Source organism: Triticum dicoccoides, chromosome 3B (assembly GCF_002162155.2).
Source record: "Triticum dicoccoides isolate Atlit2015 ecotype Zavitan chromosome 3B, WEW_v2.0, whole genome shotgun sequence".
Classification (NCBI taxonomy): Eukaryota; Viridiplantae; Streptophyta; class Magnoliopsida; order Poales; family Poaceae; genus Triticum; species Triticum dicoccoides.
In genome coordinates, this window is record NC_041385.1 from 564,297,695 (window position 1) to 564,318,328 (window position 20,634).

General features: G+C 47.5%; 1 protein-coding gene across 1 annotated transcript; it reads right to left on the reverse strand.

Moving 5' to 3' along the window:
- Window positions 1-11,470: 11,470 nt before the first annotated feature.
- Window positions 11,471-12,143, reverse strand: LOC119281555. Its single transcript, XM_037562049.1, has one exon. The coding sequence runs from the start codon at window positions 12,078-12,080 to the stop codon at window positions 11,574-11,576; it is 507 nt and encodes a 168-aa protein (XP_037417946.1). The 5' UTR covers window positions 12,081-12,143; the 3' UTR covers window positions 11,471-11,573.
- Window positions 12,144-20,634: the final 8,491 nt, after the last annotated feature.

Genomic DNA, 20,634 nt, shown 5'->3' on the forward strand with positions numbered 1-20,634 from the left:
TTCCGATAGACCCATAGGTCTCATACAAGCCAAATTTAGTTTTGAAAGCAGTTTTCCATTCATCACCTTCTTGAATGCGAATTTGATAATAGCCACTTTTAAGGTCAATTTTTGAGAAAAAGTTGGCTCCGCTAAGTTCATCAAGCATATCATCTAAGCGAGGAATGGGATGCCTATAGCGAACGGTAATAGCATTTATAGGTCTACAATCGGAACACAAGCGGAAACTTCCATCGGGCTTAGGCACAAGTATAACGGGAACGGCACAAGGGCTTAAGCTTTCACGTACATGACCGTTGTCGATTAGTTGTTGTACTTGTCGTTGGATTTCCCTTGTCTCTTTGGGGTTGACACGGTATGGAGCTTTGTTTGGAAGTGGCGCTCCGGGGATGAGGTCGATTCGATGCTCAATGCCTCGAAGTGGAGGTAGACCCGTAGGTAGCTCATCGGGGAAAACATCTTGGAATTCCTGCAAAAGAGATTGAAACACTAAAGGTAGCTCGTGAGAAATGTTAGATTTTGGTTCTCCATCCTTGCACACAAGGACAAAGTGCATCACACTCGATGGGTTCTCACATACTTCTCTAATCTCACTTTTGGTGGCAAATAGGATGAGGTTTTTCTCTCTAGGCGAAGAGGCGCTCATATTTGTCTTGTGGCTCTCACTCACTTTTGGATGGGTCACTTTCTCAATTTTCTCTCCATGGTGGGTGGCTTGCTTGTCGGCTATCACTTGACTAGGAGGCATAGGTCGTAGCACATACTCCTTCCCTTTCATCTTGAAGCTATAGTGATTGGTGCGCCCGTTGTGTATGACACCACGGTCGAATTGCCATGGTCGACCAAGATGGAGGTGGCAAACGGTCATTGGGACCACATCACATTCCAAAGTGTCTTCATAAGCACCTATTTTGAAAGAGACTTGGACCGTATGCTCGACTCGTATAGTGCCGGAATCACTTAGCCATTGAACCTTGTAGGGGTGCGGGTGCTTCCTCTTGACCAATTGAAGCTTGGAGCATAGTTCTTCACTTGCCAAGTTGTGGCAACTACCTCCATCGATGATGACCTTGACGGACCTTCCATTGATGTCGGCCTTTGTGTGGAAGATGTGGCATCTTTGGTCTTCTTCTTGTTGATGTTGAAGTGTCAAGACTTTGGAGACAACAAGAGCGGGGCTCGAATCCTCATAACAAAAGACTTGATCATCTTCATCTTCGTTCACGCGCCGGTGCATGGCCACTTGCTCAAGGGCTTCCATCTCCTCTTCACTCATTGAGTCATATGTGCCGTCGTCATTGAGGATCATGGTGCGCTTATTCGTGCATTCATAGGACTTGTGGCCTCGGCCGCCGCAAGTGAAACACTTGAAGGAGCTTGTTTTGACGGTCTCATCGGTCGGAGTAGATGATGAAGCACGCGGCTTGAAGTTGCTTGTAGTAGGAGGAAGACGACTTGAACTTGTCGGATTTTTCTTGTAACTTGACTTGTCGTCGTTGCTTGGAGAAGGTTTTGTTGACGTAGATGTTGGAGGAGTCGTTGAAGCTTGGATGTTGGAGAAGCCGTAGGTCTTGGATGAGTACTTGGCGTACTTGAAGTCATCTTGCACTTGACATTCCGCCTTGGTTGCTTGATGCACGAGCTCAATGAGGTTGGAATATGGTTGGAAGTCGGCGATCTTCTTGATGGGATGATTGAGTCCATTCAAGAAACGTGCCATTGTTTGCTCATCATCTTCCTTGACATTGGCTCGAATCATGGCAATCTCCATTTCCTTGTAGTATTCTTCAACACTCTTTGTTCCTTGCTTGAGGAGTTGTAGCTTCTTGAAGAGATCGCGGTTGTAGTAGGTTGGTACAAAGCGTGCCCGCATGACATCCTTCATTTGAGCCCAAGTGGTGATTGGAGGTTCACCTCTTGCTTCACGGTGTTCAAGGACTTGTTCCCACCATATGAGCACATAGTCTTGGAACTCAAGTGATGCCATAGCGATCTTCTTCTCTTCCTCATAGTTGTGCAAACGAAAGATTTTGTCGACCTTCAATGCCCATGAGAGGTACTCTTCCGGATCATTGCTTCCTTTGAACTTGGGCATTGTGAACTTGAGCTTGCCATAGCGTTGCTCTTCATTGTGTTGTTGGCGATGGTGATGATGACGTCCTTGACGTGGGGGATAGTCATCCTCATGTTGCTCTTGGCGCGGAGGAAGTCTATGATCAACTTGCTCTTGTTGAACTTGAGGTTGAAGTGGAGCTTGATGAGGTTGTGGAGGAATTTGTGGCGCTTGACGTTGCACTTGTGGTAGGTAGTTCCTTTCTTGGATTTCTTCTCGAAGAGCTTCCTCTTGATTGCGCCGTTCGCGGTTGCGGTTGGCGATGGCTCGACTTGATTCTTGAAGGGCATGTTGCGCCTCAAGCGCTTGCACTTCACGTTGTTGTTGTTGAAGACGTTGAGCCTCGGCGTCTTGTTTTTCTTGTTGTAGACGCGCTCGTTCTTCTTCTTGGCGCCGTAGTCGTTGTCATTCTTGAGCTTGAGCAAAAGCCACTTGGTTTGATTGAGGACGAGGGACTTGCTCATCGACTTGCTCTTGTGAATGCTTGTCTTGTAGTGGGTTCCGAGATGCATGACGGTCTTGACGCGCGGCTCGTCGAAGAATGGTCAATGACGGTGTACTTGAGCCGGAGAAGGTGTCATCAGAGTGTCGACTCGAGCGGCTCCGTCTTGAGGAAGAAGAAGTGGAATGATGCCGGTTCCTCATCAGTGCGCGAATCTCCTCCATTCTTGCATCATTTTCTTGCTTGTGAGAGTTGAACTTGTCGTCAAAGTAGTCTCTTGTACATTGCTCGGAGAGTCGCAAGTCGGTGGCGAGGTTGTCAATGCGGTCGCTCATAGCTTGTTGCTCTTGGTGTAGCGCCCTTTGAGCACCAAAGAGGTGGCTCTTTGTGACGAATGATGACATGTCGTCACCGTGCTCGATGAGAGGTGGATTTGTAGAAGAACTTGGCCTATCCATCATACCAAGTAAAATGTAAGTGGAAGAAGGAAAAGAACGTGTACCAAATGTACCTTGACCGATGTTGAAGATGAATCAAATTCACTCAAATGCGGACAATGAAATAGCACTGTTAGTACCAATTCTTGTCGGTTCTCACACCTACACAAGTAAAAGCTTTTGGTGGAGCTTGGTTAGGATGGTGGCACAAATTTGATGCAATAGTAAGTGAGCTTCAATAATGTTGGAAAAGATTCACAAATTTGCAAATGCAACAAGTAGACCAAGCAACTATGGGTACACGGAAACACACACGCAAATAGATAAGTGGGATTGTGCAATCCAAAAGTGAGCCAAAATGTGGAGACCACGAAAATGCTCTTGTTGCACAATACTAGAGAGACGCTAGCACGATTGCATAATAGGCGGATACGCAAACTTGTGCACAACCTACTAGGCAAAAATGCAACTATCTCTATCCCAAGTATGCTATATGTATGATATTTCGGTGCAATGATCCAAGATGATCCAATATGACAATCTTAATGTAGTATGATGCTATGGTTCTTGCTCATAAGCTCTTTGCTTATCTTTCCTCTTTGCTTAAAAGCTTGGGTGGCTCTTTCACTTTTGAGCTCTTTTCTCATGCAACACTTCACGAACCAAGGTAGCAATTGCGTATGCGATGATAACTTTGTGACACACAAGTTGATCTCAAGATATGCACCACTATGGTATAATATGTATGCTATATGGAGTATGATCACTAATGTGCACAAGTCACGTTGCCAGCAATACTCAACGGCTAGTCTCGATGGGTAAGCTACGCAAAAGTAGGGACATGTGGGTATCAATGCGATTGCAAGGTATGACAAAGATGTCGTCGAAGTTACCGTCCTTGCGATGATGAGACCCTTGGGAAGATGAGCCGTGGTAGTGATGACGTCAACCGTACCTAGATAGCCGAAACACAAAAGGATACGGAATCCACAACTCAAAATCTCAAGGACCAAAATGTGTCAAAATCGTCATCGGAGGTATCGTGGAAGATGTTTGTGTATGTGGGTTTGGAAGATGTGGTAGAATGTGGGAATGTGGAGGTGGGGAACTGTCGAACTTCAGCTTCGTCAGGGTTTCACGGACGTCCGTGATTTTACGGTCGTCCGGACTTCGTCGGACGTCCGGCCTTTTCCGGTCGTCCGGAGCCTGGGCAAAAATCGGGCTCGGGGAGAGGAACTGCGAAAAACTCCGGGGAAGAAGAAGATGGTGAGGTCGAAATCGAGCGGTTTGGTGGATGGAAAAGGGTGGGGAGGGTGAGAAAAGCTAGATCCACGCGCAGCAACACAAATCCATGGACCAAATCCAACAAAATCTCAACTCACAAACAAATCACAAAAAATTTTGGGGCTATTTTTGGTGGGCAATTTTCGGAATTAGGACGAAAACAACAAAATCAAGCTAGAAAACATGGGGTAGGGGCTCCAAAAACGTGATCAACGTGGCTCATGATACCAAGATGATGTAGGGCAGAACCCTAGGTGGATGATCTTTCACGTTTGGAGGGATCCCACGGGAGAAACACGAAGAACACGCGGAAGCACAAAGGGGAAATCACGGGGAGGACGAGAGAGAATCACGAAACCGACAAAGAATAGATCACACGAGTGCTAGATCACCGAACACAAAGAGATACATATGATCCACAATCAACAAAGGTAAGGATACAAAGGACAGTTCATCTCCTAACGGAGGTCTTGATGGTCTTCCCTAGAAAGGGGTCTTGAATCCGCTTGGGGGATCTTCTCCGAAGAGGTCCTGAACTCCGAGGAGAAGTATCCAAGTGGATGAGCAAAGGCTCTCTCACAAATATGAGCTAATCCAATGCTGCCCGTACAAGGAGGTGGGGGTGTCCTATTTATAGTCTTAGTGCAAATGGAAGTCGAAACGAAGGGGTACAAGGGCTCCAGCCCACAGGTTTGGTCAATCAGGAGTCGAACGTCCGGAAGGCGTCGGACGTCCGGAGGCTCGTGACAGTCCGGTCGTCCAAGCGGGCTCGGACGTCCGTTGTTTCAGCTCGGGTGTAGGCGCGTCGGTCGTCCGTAGGGGTTCGGTCGTCCGGGGCTTCAGGAGGGTCCGGTCGTCCGGGCGCGCTCGGACATCCATAGTTTCGGTTCGGGTGCTTGGCGTCCGGTCGTCCGGTCCACTCCGGGCGTCGGTAGATTTGGTTCGGGTGACAAAGTGTCGGACGTCCGGAGGGGTCCGGTCGTCCGTGTCCTAGGACTCGTCGGACGTCCGGACATTGTCGGTCGTCCGACGCCTGTAGCTTTGAGGCAGCTCTTCTTCTTGTTCATCATGATTGGGGTCCTCGCCGTCTTGCCTCTTGGGGGTAGCTGTTCCGTGCCTCGTTTCCAGGCACCTGATAACACACAGAGTTTCTGAATGAGGTAGTAGCCATGTCTCGTGAGTAGGAATAGGAAGTTCGGAGAGGAGCGAGTTCACCTTATCTTCAATGGCCTTAGCTCGAGCTCGTGTCATGGGTCCAAGTGGTGTTGAGGGAGATGTAGGCATGTCCATGGGGATGAGTGAGGGATGCTCCGCATCAAGGTGGCAAAGCCCATGAGTGCGAGTTGACGAACGGAAAGTAAATTGAACGCAAGGGACTCAACAAGCATGACTTTCTCGATCGTTAGATCATGAGAAATGACAACCTTGCCAAGACCCAATACCTTATAATGTGAGGCATCACCCCATTCGACATTGGTAGGCATAGATGGGATCTTGTGCATGTCCACCACCAAGTCCTTGCTCCCGGTCATATGACTTGTTGCTCCACTATCGAGCAACCATGATCCCCCACCGGAAGCAAACACCTACAAGAGATCAATGCTTGGTTTTAGGTACCCATTGAGTAATGGGTACTTTGATGTTAGTAACAAGGGTCTTAGGAACCCAAATAGACCATTCAATGTACTCATAAGGAGAACCAACAAATTTAGCATAAACATGCCCATCACTAGCACGACACAACACATAAGATGGGTTAAAGTCGCCGGCTTTGTTGGGAGAGATGGATTTGCACTCTTTGGCATCACCACTCTTCCCATTGTTCTTCTTCTCCTTAGGGGCACCTTCTCCCTCCTTCACAAAGGTTTGCGTGAGCGGAGGAGGTCGATTGGTCTTGCTCTTCTTCTCCTTGTTCTTCTTCTTGTTCTTGGACTTGGGTGAGAACCCAACTCCCTCCTTGCCCACAACTTCCTTTTGATTGCTCAAAAGGTCATTTAGGTTCTTCTCGCCTTGTATGCATGACACAAGACCTTTCTCGAGTTGTTCCTTCAACTTGGCATTCTCCTCCACAAGATGCACATGCTCACAACATGGGTTAGTAGCATTTGCATTATCAATTAATACCATGTGAGGAAATGTGGTCTTTTCCTTGGTTAGCTTAACTTGGAGTTGAGCATGAGACTCCTTGAGGGTAGCATGAGCACCTTTCAAGACCTTGTGGTCCTTGTCAAGTACATCAAACTCCTCCGTGAGTCTAACATGATCAACCCCAAGTTTAGCCTTCTCGGAAGCTAGAACACGAGACACAACAAGAGCATGATCAAGATCTTTCTTTAGTTTAGCATGACCATCATTGTGTGACTCCTCAAGAGCCAGACGATGCTCACGCTCTTCCTCAAGAGCATTAGAGAGATCCGATATCTCATCGGCATAGTCACGACTATGACTTTCCATCTTATAGATGGTTTCTTCGTGAGCCTCGATCATGTCATTGGCTTCACCAAGTTGTTCCAAGAGAGCAACAAAGTGCTTCTTGGATTTGCCCTTGAGCTTACTCATGAAGGACTCAAATTCATTGATCTCCTCATTAGACCCCTTACCATTATCAAAGTCATCCGTTGAAGGAGGGTTAGGAATAATGGTGGTTTTGATGTTGGAGGTTACCTTGTTGGTGGCCTTAGCCATGAGGCACTTGGCGGTGATGTTCTCGTTAGGTGCATCGAAGAGAGACACCCGGGGAGTTGTCACAATGGCAACGGATGCCATGGCCATTGTTCCACCATCTTCATCATCATCGTCATCCTCACAGTATTCTTCTTGAACCACCAACCCACGAGAGGGAGTCTTCTTGGTGAAGTTGTTCTTGCTGGGGAAGGACTTGGCTTTGTCTTTTCGGATGAACTTGCCACCATTGTCTTCCCGCTTCTCGTAGGGACAATCTGCAACGAAATGGCTAACATTGCCACAGTTGAAACAAGTTCTAACTCGTTGCTTCCCCTTGAGGCCACTTGAGTTGTTCTTGTTGAAGTTGGGTCTTGTATTCTTCTTACTCCAAAACTGTCTTGAGGCAAGAGCCATGTGCTCATGATAATCATACTTCGTGTCCTCGGGGTTGCTCTCCTCATCTTCCTCTTCTTCTTCTTCTTCCACACTAAGCTTGGCCTTCAAGGCAAGATTGGGCTTCTTTGCCCTTTGAGAACGGAGCACCGCATTGTCCGCGGTCTTGTCCAAGATGCTCATTGCAACAAACTCATCCAACACTTCACCAGAGGTCATGGAGTGGAAGTCTGGTCTTTGGCGAATGACGGAGGACATGGCCTTGTTGTAGGGCATCATGGCCTTGAGGAACTTGAGCTTGATCCAGTTGTCATCCATTTCCTTTCTCCCATGATCTCGGAGTGCGACCGCGAGTTTGGCCACTCTTCGAAAGAGCTCACGAGGTTCCTCATCCTCTTTCATTGCAAACTCACCGGCTTCATCTTGCACCACTTCATAGTTGGAGCGCTGAATGCTCGCACTTCCTCGATAGAGACGCTCGACACATTTCCATGCTTCTTTAGCCATGGCATGAGGTCGAAGATGAGGGAGATCTTCGGGAAGGATTGCATCTTGGATGATGAAGAGAGCACTCTCATTGAATTGATTGTCCACTTCTTCTCGAGGGGTGAAGTTGCTTGGATCATGAGGATAGAAACCTTCTTCAATAATTCTCCAAAGGTTAGTGTTCACATGTTTTAAGTGACGCTTGAAGCGATAAAGCCAAGCGTCAAAATCTTCATTTTTCACATATTTAGGAGGAGGACCGGCATGATTCAAATGAGTAGAGGGGATCGGTCCTCTATACACTGGGGGTTCCACATTGGCAAAGATGTCGGTGCCATTTCTACCACTAGTAGATAGACTCTTTTCACTGTTAGCTTCCCCCTTGTCGGAGGTAGCATCCGTCACCTTGTTAGTGGGATCACCCACTTTCATCGGTGAGGTAGATAGTTTAAGTCCGTCTAAGAAATCAGAAAACATGCTTTTAACCTCGGCCGTCATGGAGGTTTTCAATGTGTCTAAAGCCACATTGAATTCCTCACGAGAGACCGAGGCTCCCCCTTCGGCCGAGGATGAGATGGGATTCACACCGGAGTGCTCCTCCGCACCGTCGTGGATGTCAACCATACTCTTCGGATGGCAAAGTCCTTAATAAAGAGACGAGGCTCTGATACCAATTGAAAGGATCGATATGGTTGACTAGAGGGGGAGGGGTAAATAGGCAACTAACAATTTTAGACTTTTCTTTTACAATTTAAACCTTGCAATGAAATAGGTTGTCTAGATGTGCAACTACGTGGACAACCTATATGATGCAAAGACAATACACACACAAGCAAGCAATGGATATAACTTAAGTAAGCTTGCAAAAGTAAAGGGACAAGATAACCAAGAGTGGAGCCGGTGGAGACGAGAATGTGTTACCGAAGTTCCTTCCTTTTAAGGGGAAGTACGTCTCCGTTAGAGCGGTGTGGAGGCACAATGCTCCCCAAGAAGCCACTAGGGCCACCGTAATCTCCTCATGCCCTCACACAATGCGAGATGTCGTGATTCCACTATTGGAGCCCTTGAAGGTGGCAACCGGACCTTTACAAACAAGATTGGGGCTATCTCCACAACACTTGGAGGCTCCCAACAACACCACGAAGCTTCACCACAATGGAGTATGGCTTCGAGGTGACCTCAACCGTCTAGGGTGCTCAACACCCAAGAGTAACAAGATCCGCTAGGGATAAGTGGGGGGAATCAAATTTCTCTTGGTGGAAGTGTAGATCTGGGCCTTCTCAACCAATCCCGAGCAAATCAACAAGTTTGATTGGCTAGGGAGAGAGATCGGGCGAAAATGGAGCTTGGAGCAACAATGGAGCTTTGGGGGAAAGAGGTCAGTCAACTTTGGGGAAGAAGACCCCTTTATATAGTGGGGGGAATAATCCAACCGTTATCCCACTCACCAGCCCCGCACAGAGCGGTACTACCGCTAGGGAAGGGCGATACTACCGCTCCGGGCGGTACTACCGCTCAACCCAGCGGTACTGCCGCGCTGCCAGACCCCAGGGCGGTACTACCGCTAGGGAAGAGCGGTACTACTGCTTAGGGCGGTACTACCGCTCCTACTGCCGCCCGCCCTTAGTGCCGCAAAACCCGACACGAAGAACTTCGTTCGAGAATCGAAGCGGAAGTAGCCCAGGCACTCAGCGGTACTATGGCCGAAAATCCCAAGCGGTACTACCGCTGGGAGCGGTACTACCGCTCTAAGAGCGGTACTTCCACTGGGGAGCTTCGGCGGTACTACCGCTGAGGTCGCGGTACTACCGCTGGGGCAGAGAAACGCATAGCAAGGGGAAAACAGCAGCTCCAGAGATGCGGAAGGAAAGACGACGGGTGTGATAAGGATGTGTACGTGTGATTCCACCCAAGTCTTACCAAAGCGGATCCCCTCTTGATAGTACGGTGACTCCTACGAAACTAGACCACCAACAACGAAAAGAAGGAGCTACACCGTCTTGAGTACAACACCGAGGGGAGGAAATCGTCTCGTGCCAATGGATGAATCTCTGAAAGAACTAAACGCACACGATTAGTCCGCACAAGCATTGTCATCAATCACCAAAACATCTTGGGGATAAATATGCCCTTACACCCCCTTTCCTTCTCCCTCTCCCTCTCCTTCCCCCTTTCCCCCTCCAGTAGAAGGAAGGGGGGCGAGTAGGACTAGGAGTCCAAGTGGGATTCCTCCTTACTTGGCGCGCCCTAGGCCGGCCTCCTCCCCTCTCCCTCCTTTATATACCGAGGGGTGGGGGCGCCCGTAGGAGACACAACAATTGCTCTTAGCCGTGTGCAGCGCCCCCTCCATAGTTTACGCCTCCGGTCATATTATCGTGGTGCTTAGGTGAAGCCCTACGCGGATCACATCACCATCACTGTCACCACGCCGGCGTGCTGACGGAACCCATCTACTGCTTCAACCCTCTACTGGATCAAGAGCTCGAGGGACGTCATCACGCTGAACGTGTGCAGAACTCGGAGGTGACGTACGTTCGATACTCTACCGGTCGGAACGGGAAGACATTCGACTACATCAACCGCGTTGAGCAACCGCTTCCGCTTTCGGTCTACGAGGGTATGTGGACACACTCTCCCCCTCTCGTTGCTATGAATCTCCTAGATAGATCTTGCGTGAGCGTAGGATTTTTTTGAAATCGTATGCTACGTTTCCCAATAGCCCCATCTCCTTCGCCGTTGCCGCAGACGCCATCTCTCCATTCTTTCGCCGCTTGCCGCTCTGGTTGCTTTCGGAGGTTGGTTCCTCACGACGGGGGTAGCAGGGGAGAGGAGGAGCGACGCGCGGCGGCGATGGGAACATGGAGGAGTTCTGTGGTGGCTGGGGGAGGGGTGGAGTCGGAGACGTGATGTTTTTTTTCTCAACTGAGACGTGATGTTGGTTTGGGGGTACGACGTCGTGGATTAGTGGGCATGCGTGGGACCGTACGTTGGTGGCAGACTGACAGAATATTTAATCTCGTCCATTCGTTTCGATGACAAACCACCGAAGTAATACGGGCTCTTAGATATAATTAAGTGGGTTACATCCAAGGGTGCTGATTTTCTTGTGTACACTAAGTTTGGTGGGTTTAGACTAATTCATGTTTGCTCTTTTTTTTAATAGTAGTATATAGAGTATAGATATAGATTTTTATTACTTCGCCTGTTACGAAAAAGCAAAAATAAAAAGAATTTCGTGTATGTTGGGCCAGCCCAGTAGCGACCGCAGTCAACAATCCCGGGATTCCATCTGCCACGCCGACAATTTCTGTTTGGAAACACTATCAGGGTTTAAAATACATCGGGATCAAAGAGTTCGATGTGCTGATTTCCGGAATTGCAAGTTCAGGATTTGATTTAGCTTTCGTCTATAACTTTAAAGTTTGTTTTAGACTTTTTCCTTTCTTTCATCATGTCATGCAACAATCACATCCCTGTATGCGCAACTTCGGTGGGCGAAATCCAATGGTAGGCATTAAATCACGCTGGAAAACCATAACAAGAACGTTCGTATTGTAGATTTTCTGTTTTTTCATATTAAAAACACGTTCAAATAAGGTCATTTCCAATTTCCAAACCGTCGCGCCATCGCGGACAGTTCCATTTGCTGATTTGCGATCGTTATCGAACTGTTTATAAACAACAAGAAGAAATCAATGAAAAAACCGGTGGAATCAATGGACGTCTAGAAGCTAGTAGTGTTATCACGCACGCGTCACGCTCGGCTCTCGAATGCCTCGTTCCCCACCTTGATGGCACCAAAACCACCGCCGCGCGCGGCCACTCCGCCCACCGCCGCGCCGCGACTCCTCTGCTCTGGCCGTTTCAGCGCGCAGGCGCCAAACTCGCACGGCCCGTCCTCAGCGATGGTCACCATCGTCGCCGAGCGCTTCCTCCGCGCCGGGACGGCCGCAGTTGCCAGGCTAACGTGCACCTTCTTCTTCGCTGCCCCGACGTCCGCTGGCTCGGGCGCGACGCGGCGCTGTTTCGACGCGGCGCGGACAAGGTCGTCGGCGCGATCCGAGTTCGCCCGCAGGTGCATGGTCGTGGCCGGCCTGCCGAAGCCGCCGGGGCCGCGTCCACCCACGACCGCCCCCGCTGGCATCCGGCGCGCGCATCCGGACATGCAGCTCACGTAGAGGTCGCACGCTCTCGACAGCGCGCGCATCGGCGCGCCGAGGCAGAAGAAGCACCCGCTCGCTTTCCTGCCACCCTTCTTCATCCTTCTGCCTGCGTCCCGGAACTGTGTTCACTTCGCACAGAGAAAAGCACAAGATCGAGCACTATAGCTTGCCTTGGAACTCGATGGCTGGCTGCGTTATGAGAGTGTACAATGGCACCTCGACCACCTCGTGATATATATACGCTTCCATTAATTCCATCGACGTTCCGTCCGCGTAAACAGCCGCTTGGTGTTGACCTTTTTTGCGTTTACGTTCATATCCGTGGGGTCGCCAGGTTTCTGTACCGGCGGATAAGAGGGAAATGGTCAGAATCTGTAACTATTTTGATGGATTCGTAGGAATTTGTCCACGGGTTTGGAGGGGGGAAAGTCCATTTTAAACCTTGAACTTGTAGAGGTTGGGCGAAACAAACCCTCAAGTCAAAATTCTGGTCGATTGCACCCTGAACTCTACAATCCCGGTCTAAATCGAACCCTGACATCGTTTGAACCGGGATTCGTCTGGTGTGCCGGCCCGCTAGATTATGTTTTCGTTCAATAACAAAAATTCCTAAAAAGCGCACACCCTGGGGAGCTCCACGTGGCGTGCGTCCAATAGTCAGTCTAGCCTTCGCTAAAAGGGCACGCAAAACGGGCCGGCCCATTAGCATGCCTCAAGCGGATGCGAAAAAAATAACGAAAAGTAATAGCGAGTGCATGAGACTCGAACTCCCGACCTCACCACGAATAGAAACGTCAGTGGCCAGTAGTCCGGGAAACTACTTGTGAATAAAACGCAGCGCTATTAAAAAAGTACTGTGACAGATCCTTTTTTTAGAATTTGCGAAACATTTGTTGGAAAAAGGTGTGAACATATTTTCTGAAAAATGCGAATATTGTTTTATAATGAAACCAATTCCGAATTCCAAACAATATTTATGAACAAAGAACATTTTTTAAATGAATGTAAAATACATTGCACATTTTTTCACTGCGGTGAACTGTTTTTTTAAATGCAATATGGACAATTTTTCCATACGCGATGAACATTTTTGTGTACACTCACAGGGAACAGATTTTCAATGTACGTTGCACATTTTTTTCACTGCAGTGAACTTATTTTGAAAAGTGTGCAAAATTTGAAAAGGTGAAAAAAATAGAATTCATAAAAGAATTTTTTTGAATTTCAAACATTTTCCCAAAATATACAGTGAACATTTTAGAACTTTTCTGTAATATAGCATGAACATACCTAAATATACAGTGAACATTTTCGTAACACACAATGAACTTTGTATAATATAAGGAAAAAGAAACAGTAAAAAGGAAAAAAGAAATCATAAAAGGAGAAATAAAATAATAAAAATAAAATATAAAAATAAAAATAAAACAAAAAGAAAGAAGAACCAGAAAAGAAAAACCGAAAAAAATAAAGAACGAAAAACAGAAGCAACAACGTGCAGCACGCGCTGCTGTGAACTGGGCCGGCCCAACCGGGGCGCTGCGGGAGTTTTCCTCCCCAATCCCGGTCATTCTTTTCCATGTCAGCAATCCCCGTTTGGCAAATGATCCGAAGGTTTGATTTAGACCGGGATTGTAGAGTTCAGGGTGCAATCGACCGGGATTTTGACTTGAGGGTTCATTTCGCCTAACCTCTACAAATTCAAGGTTTAAAATGGATTTTTTCCGTTTGGAGGATAGGGTCGAGCGACAAGTTGATCGGCTGGCCAACTCGCACGCGCTGCGTCTGTTGATCCAGTGAATCATTGCGTATGTGCATACCACCATGCATGCATGTTGGCCGTTTTTTGCGTGCGTGTGTTGCAATTCGGCCGGCAAATATACAATAAAAAATTTCTACCGTTGCTTGTTTCAGCGCACGTAAACCATTGGAAGACAGCGACGTCTACTGCTTCGATTGTCTGCTATAGTAAGCCATGTCTCCTGAGAGAAGCTGCCATCACTTTTCCTTTTAATTTTATATTTTCTGGTTTGTAACTTGCCCCTTAATTTTGGCATATAGAGGACCAAAGAGAAAGCAGACGACACGGACACGGGTTCGGCTCCTCTACAATTATGTTATTACTGTACCCGTGCAGTTACCTATACAATCCGCCGTTCATTTCAATCGAAGGGCTCTCCTTTCTCCAGGCATCTCTGTCATAGCAACGCCTTCCTCCTTCAGCCGCCTCCGACCTCCACTTCCTCAACCCGCTCTCCGCGCGCGCGAGTGCCCTCCCGTCGGCCGCCACGCCGGCCTTCGTCCACTCCAGCCACGCCGCAAATGAACACCAAACATCCAAATTATGATGCTGCTTATAACTCCTTATGAAGAAGATGACGTGGTTGCGATCATCCCACCGGCCAGGCTCCGGTACGAGCTCCACGAGAAGGTCATACTCATGTCCACGATGCCCAGGCGCCGAAGAAGCAGACCATGGCGCCGGAGTCAGGCCCTTAGAGCGGCTACTCGCTGGCATGCTCATCTGCCAGCCACTGTCCCTCATCGTCATCGACCCAAGCCGCCCACACGAGGTGGATGTTGCTTCAGTTGTGCTGCCGTTTGGTCCTCCTCTATCATGGTCGGCGCTGCTTTGGTCGCGTCACCCTGCTACTGTGGCTCGCGGCATGCGTGCTCCATATCAGCGAAGGTATGGTCAGCAGGGACGAGATACCTCATGAACCTCTCATCGCTCGGGGCAGCGGCTAGCTGCGCATATTATTAAATCCCGAACGGCCAAGTGCAAAGCATATACTAGCATCGTAGAGATCCGCATGCACAATTGTATCTGTACGTGCAGGCGCACATTTTATCCCAAGAATTAGACGAGGACGTACATACCTAGCTATTGATACAAATAGAAGCCCCAGCTGGAGCATGCCAAGGCCGAGTTCTTTGAGTTCATCAGTGGACGGTGAACGCCGGCGGACAGCAAGAACGCTCACTTCCTCATGAAGAAGACGTCGCTGTGACGAGAAGGATGGAGAGAAAGGAGAGCCCTTCAATTGAAATGAACGGTAGATTGTAGAAGTAACTGCACGGGTACAGTAGTAACATAACTGTAGATGAGCCGAACCCCACGGACACACCACCATTACATTACGTTTACCTATCAACCTTAAGCAAAGCAATTAGGGACGGAAGCGTTAACATATGGAGATGTGGTCTTTGGAGGAGTGTAATTGTTCATATTTCTCGCGGTCAACTTTAAAATTAACCTTTCTTCCTTTTCTTCTTTTTGAAAATGAACCTTTCTAAAAAAACTTTAAAAAATAACCACATCGTGGCCGTCGATTTTTCTTCTACTCGACGGATATGCACACCCGTTTGCGAGCCAAAGCACTACTAGTCCTCCGATCCGCCGCCTGCCAGTCCATATCCCTACCGCCTACCGCACGTCACTTGACCAGCCAGCCGCCCCACTCCACCCTCCACTACGACACGAGCTTCCAGCGATGTCGTGGCTCACGCGCTCCATTGCGGCCACCCTATCCTCCGCCCCCTCCAATGACGAAGACTACCACTCCGAGGCAGCCTCCGACCAGTGCTTTAGTCGTTGCGACGATGGATATCCCCAAGGAAAAAGGTGTGCCCTTCCCTATTCTTCAGCCACCAACTCTCTTCCTCCATCAACGGAGTGAGAACAATGTGAGCTAGGGATCTGAGTGAGAGCGAGGAGAGAATTGGAGAATTTTACCCCTAACATTTGTTTACAAAAGATGGAACTCCTCAGAGAAAAAGATGTGCCCTTCCCTATTCTTCGTGACCAATTCTCTTCCTCCATCTCAAGCAAGGGATGTTTTTTTGCGGGGGCTCAAGCAAGGGATTTGACAGCGGAGTGAGAGTGATGTGAGCTAGGGATTTGAGTGAGAGCGGGGAGAGAATTGAGGATTTTTACCCCTAATGTCTATTTATAAAAGACCACCCCTCGGATTAAACTTAAGGGTTGTATTGTAAAAAGTAAAGCCTTCCCATGTGTTGTCCGTGAACCTTTTTCCCGCAAACATCGACGACTATGGCCCCACGCCAACTCACCAAGCTGTGTTGGCCTCGTTACGATGAGAAATGGCAGAATGACCAATGTGCTCATGAAACAAGTAAAGCGACCGACTCATCATATTTTGAGAGAAAATTACAAATCGGCTCAACTCGTGAGAGCATCTACAGTCGGATTTGGCAAGTCCGACCCCCTATACGTCCGCGGACTCGTCCGAGCACGCCCGCGGGTGCATCCACACGATTCCTCATATTTCCGTCCTGGCATCCACATATCTCAAATACGGACTCTCAAATACATGAAAAATACATGCACGTCGATCATACAAGACAATGTCGCACGTAAATAGCAAGTGTTGGTACGAAGCATAGATAGCGTTTACATAAAATTTATTTTAAGTGCCAAACTCAAGCATTGTCTCCTTGGTTGCCATTGTGGGTCCACATATGCTCCACAAGATCATTGAGTACTTGCGTGTGCACCTGCCGATCTCGAAGATTTTGATGCATCTACAGAAAGTTCATCAGCCGAGCCGCATCTTGATATTCTAGAATTTCAACTTGTTCTCCAGGTGTTTCGAAATCATGGGTTTGGGCTACATCATCACCCTCATCCTTGACAATCATATTGTGCAGAACTCAACATGTCATCACCTGCCACAAAGTTCTTGATTTCCAAATTATTGCAGTGCTCCACACAATTCCCCAACGAGCCTGAAGCACACCAAATGCCCTCTTCACATCCTTCCTAGCCGCTTCCTGCATTGTTGCAAAGTGGCTCTGTTTATTGCGAGGCGGCTCGAATATGGTCTTCACAAACACCGCCCACCAAGGATAGATACCATCGGCAAGATAGTATCCCATGTTGAACTCTCGGCCGTTGACGGTGTAGTTGCACAGCGGTAATTCCCCATTGCAAAGCCTCCTGAACACCGGAGATCGTTGAAGCACGTTGATGTCGTTGTGAGAACCCGACATTCTGATATAGACCGAACCTCGTGGCGAGATCCGATCCGTTGTTGCGGTCCGACCTTTCACGACACTCCACCATCACCAGTAGCAACCTCTCGCCCGCGCACGCGATGTACACGAAATAGAGGGTTTGAACCTTGCAGCCCAGCACGAGAAAACCAATCTCGACGAAGGTACTCATGCGCAAAACAATTTCCACGAAGGAAAACCAATCTCAACGAACTAGCCAACTTGAAACACACGCACGCCTAAAAGGTTTCCAAAAGACACACGTACACATATTTCCTAATTTGTAAACTCTTTCTTGGTTTAAACTAACTCCAGGATCGGCAAGCTTGGTGGGCCCCATCCAATCTCTTTTAAACATGTAAAAATCCACGTGAGAAACTCCCTGATGCTCGTGATCTTTTCTGGTGGTCGACCCCAACAGAAGTAGTAGTAATTCCAATCTCTATTTTTACCAACTGATGCAATCTTTGATTTCCTTCTGGTTAATATATATGTGTTTGCTTCCCAAATTTCTTGACGCAGCATCTGCGCTGGTGCTCTCGGGATCTCAGAAAAGGAATTAGCTTCATCACTTAATGATTCATATTTGTAGGAGTTTTGTGTATATTGCCTTCCTAATAATTTGTTTCCCTGGCAAACTGGCATGCATGCATGTAGCCGACCTTTCTTTGCTTAATACGTACCATGCAACCAACTACTCCCTCCGTTCCTAAATAGTTGTCTTTTTAGAGATTCCAAATAAACTACCACATACGATGTATATAGACATATTTTAGAGTGTAGATTCACTCATTTTGTTCCGTATGTAGTCACTTATTGAAATCTCTAGAAAGACAAATATTTAGAAACGGAGGGAGTAGAATACATGCACATGACTTCAACTAGGGCTGCAACCTTCTCCTGGTAGTTCTCACGAAAACTATTGTATTTTGGTACGTATAAATCTCTGCGCTCTAATTCTACTGACCTGTGGAAAATTTTTATAAACATTGAGAACACTGACATTAGTCGTGGCCACATCACATTCCAAAGAAAGCATGTCAAATCCATAAGCCATGTGATGCCACCGCTTCTAGTATGATGGTGGCCTCTCTGATATGACCTTGATACATTTCCCGCAGATCTTTGGGGCAGTTCTTCCATTGCTAATGCATGCAATCAATTGATCCGAGCATTTTTGAAAACCCCCTTGCCTCTCCAATAGCCAACAACTTCTTCGTGTCCTACGCATTTGGTTCTCTGAGATACTCAGGTCCAAACACCTCCGTCACGGCGCGGGCAAACCTGACAGTAGTTTTCAGGAACGTGCTCTCCCCCATACTGACCATCTCACCAACGACATCTGCAGCGGTACCAAGTGCAATCATCCTCAGAGCAGCCGTGAACTTCTGCTTGGCTGAGATAGAGAGTTGGCCGCAACAATCCCTTGTGAGTTTGAAGTAGTTGTTGTGTGCCTCCACCCTCTTCATAATGAGCAAAAACAATGGTTTCCGCATGCGAAAATGATGACGAAACCATGAATCATCCGGAAAAGTAGGTTTGGGAGCAGTGGCGAATCTACCCGTGAGGCTTCGATAGACTCGAGCCTACCCTGCAAAATCGCGAAATTGTTTTTTACTAGTATGCATCGGCAGGCCCAGCCCAGAAGAAGCTGGCCAGCCAGCCCATGCGGCCTATTTAAGCAAATTAGGCAGAACAGCCACACCCGCACGAGCAGACAACACCCCTGCTAATTTCTCTCTGGACTCTGTCTAATTTCTTGCTTTCTTTTTATGCTTGTTCAGTGCGTGTGCTGCTCCGTTGTCAAATGTTGATAATTTATTTGCTGTAGGCTTTAGCTAGTTTAGTCCCAGTGAGTAGCTACTAGCTAGCTCTATTATAATTAATTCACGAACTAATTTCTATCCTTGTTTCATTATTGTCTGTTTGACACATATTGTCAACTTAAATAGGTAAAACCATTTTTTCAAAATTTGATATTCTTCAAAAAATACAGAAAAAATACAGTAAATACACATGTTTCCAATAGTGCTCGGAATTTTTAGCTTATTTGGGCAATATGATTAGGAGATAATGTCTGTTATAGTGAACAGAGTTAAAATTTGGTTCAAAATTTGATATTTTCCAAAAAATCCAGAAATATTCTAGTGAATAGTACATGTTTCCAGTAGTAATCTGGGAAACTTTGTGCTTATTTGGACGAATGGATTTGGAGATAATGGTTATCTCACTAAAAAGCTTAAAAATTCAGTTCAAATTTTGATATTTAAAAATAAAACAAAAAATTCTAGTAAATAACATGTTTCCAGTAGTAATCCGGGAAAAAAATCAGTTTATTTGCACAAAATGATTAGGAAATAATCCATTTTTTCTTCAAAAGCGCGTCAAGTTTTCTCGGCATAAACTTTGAGCCCACCCTCCATTTTTTTTCTAGATTCGCCACTATTTGGGAGCAAAGTAGTCCCTATGTAGTAGTTTTGCTCTGGACACCCTGTCCCAGTTGATCACTCTTCTTCCTTTGATTGAGCCCTTGAAGTTGAGAATATGCTCCACTTGACTGTTCATTTCCTCTTTCATGCTCATGAGCATACTCAAGTCCATTTCTTCGTTCGAATCCGACGAGTCGAAGAACTCATCTAGAATCATTTGGTCAAGCTCTGTCGGTCCATACTCCTCGTCTGACGAAGCATCGGAATCCATCGTTTTACCTAACAAAATCACAAAATATCCGGTCGGACAATGTGTCGAACACATCAAGCGCAAGGCGGAGACAGAGAGTTGTCGGACGTACCACGGTGGCGTTCGGGCTGGCGACCACGTCCCCCGTGGTGAGGACGGAAGGGCTCTTTCGGAGCTGGCAGCGGAGAGCTTGGGAATGGCTGCGGAGCGGGCGCGGCGGCGGAGCACGAGATGGACGTCGCGGAGGAGGAAGAAGAGAGGAGATAGCAAATGAATCCGACTGGTCTTCGGGGTGGATTTGTTGCAATTTGGGATGGGATCGAGCTGTCGGGTAGGACGTGACGGGCGTGCCCGGGCACCTCCATATCCGCCTCATATTTGGGTTGGATATGAACGGTGCCGGTCAGTCCAGGCGTTTGAGGACCGTTTAAGAGGCCTGTCTGGATCAAAAAATCGTGACCGGATAATGACCAGGAGTATGAGGCGGGTTTGAGGCGCCCGTCTCTAGATGCTTTGCTTCCAGAGTTCAGTTCTCTTCAACCAACGATGTAAGGCTGGTCATAGTGGGAAGTAACTTAGACTAGTAACATCTAGTCTATGTTACTACCTTCATAGTGGGTAGTGTCATATGTGTGGTAACATAGTTGTTTTCATTTATTACTTTGTAGACTCATTATGCATTGGAAACCGCTATGTGATGGTAACATATTATGTTACTCTATTTGCCTCTCTCCTCATTAACTACTTGCCACATCACCATTTTTGCTTATGTGGCATCTATGTTACTACCTATGTTACTCCCACTATGACTAGCCTAAGGTCATTTCCAGTTTCAAACCGTTGCTCCATCACCGCAACGCCGTGACCAGCTAGCATTTATACGACGCGTCCTGCGAGAGACTGGAGACAGTTGAGCGTTGCTAGACAGACGATGCCTGCACGGCCGATGCATGAACG

Bases quoted from the DNA above. Each gene is read 5' to 3' on its own strand.
- LOC119281555 (XM_037562049.1), bottom strand. From the start codon at position 12,080: ATGAAGAAGGGTGGCAGGAAAGCGAGCGGGTGCTTCTTCTGCCTCGGC.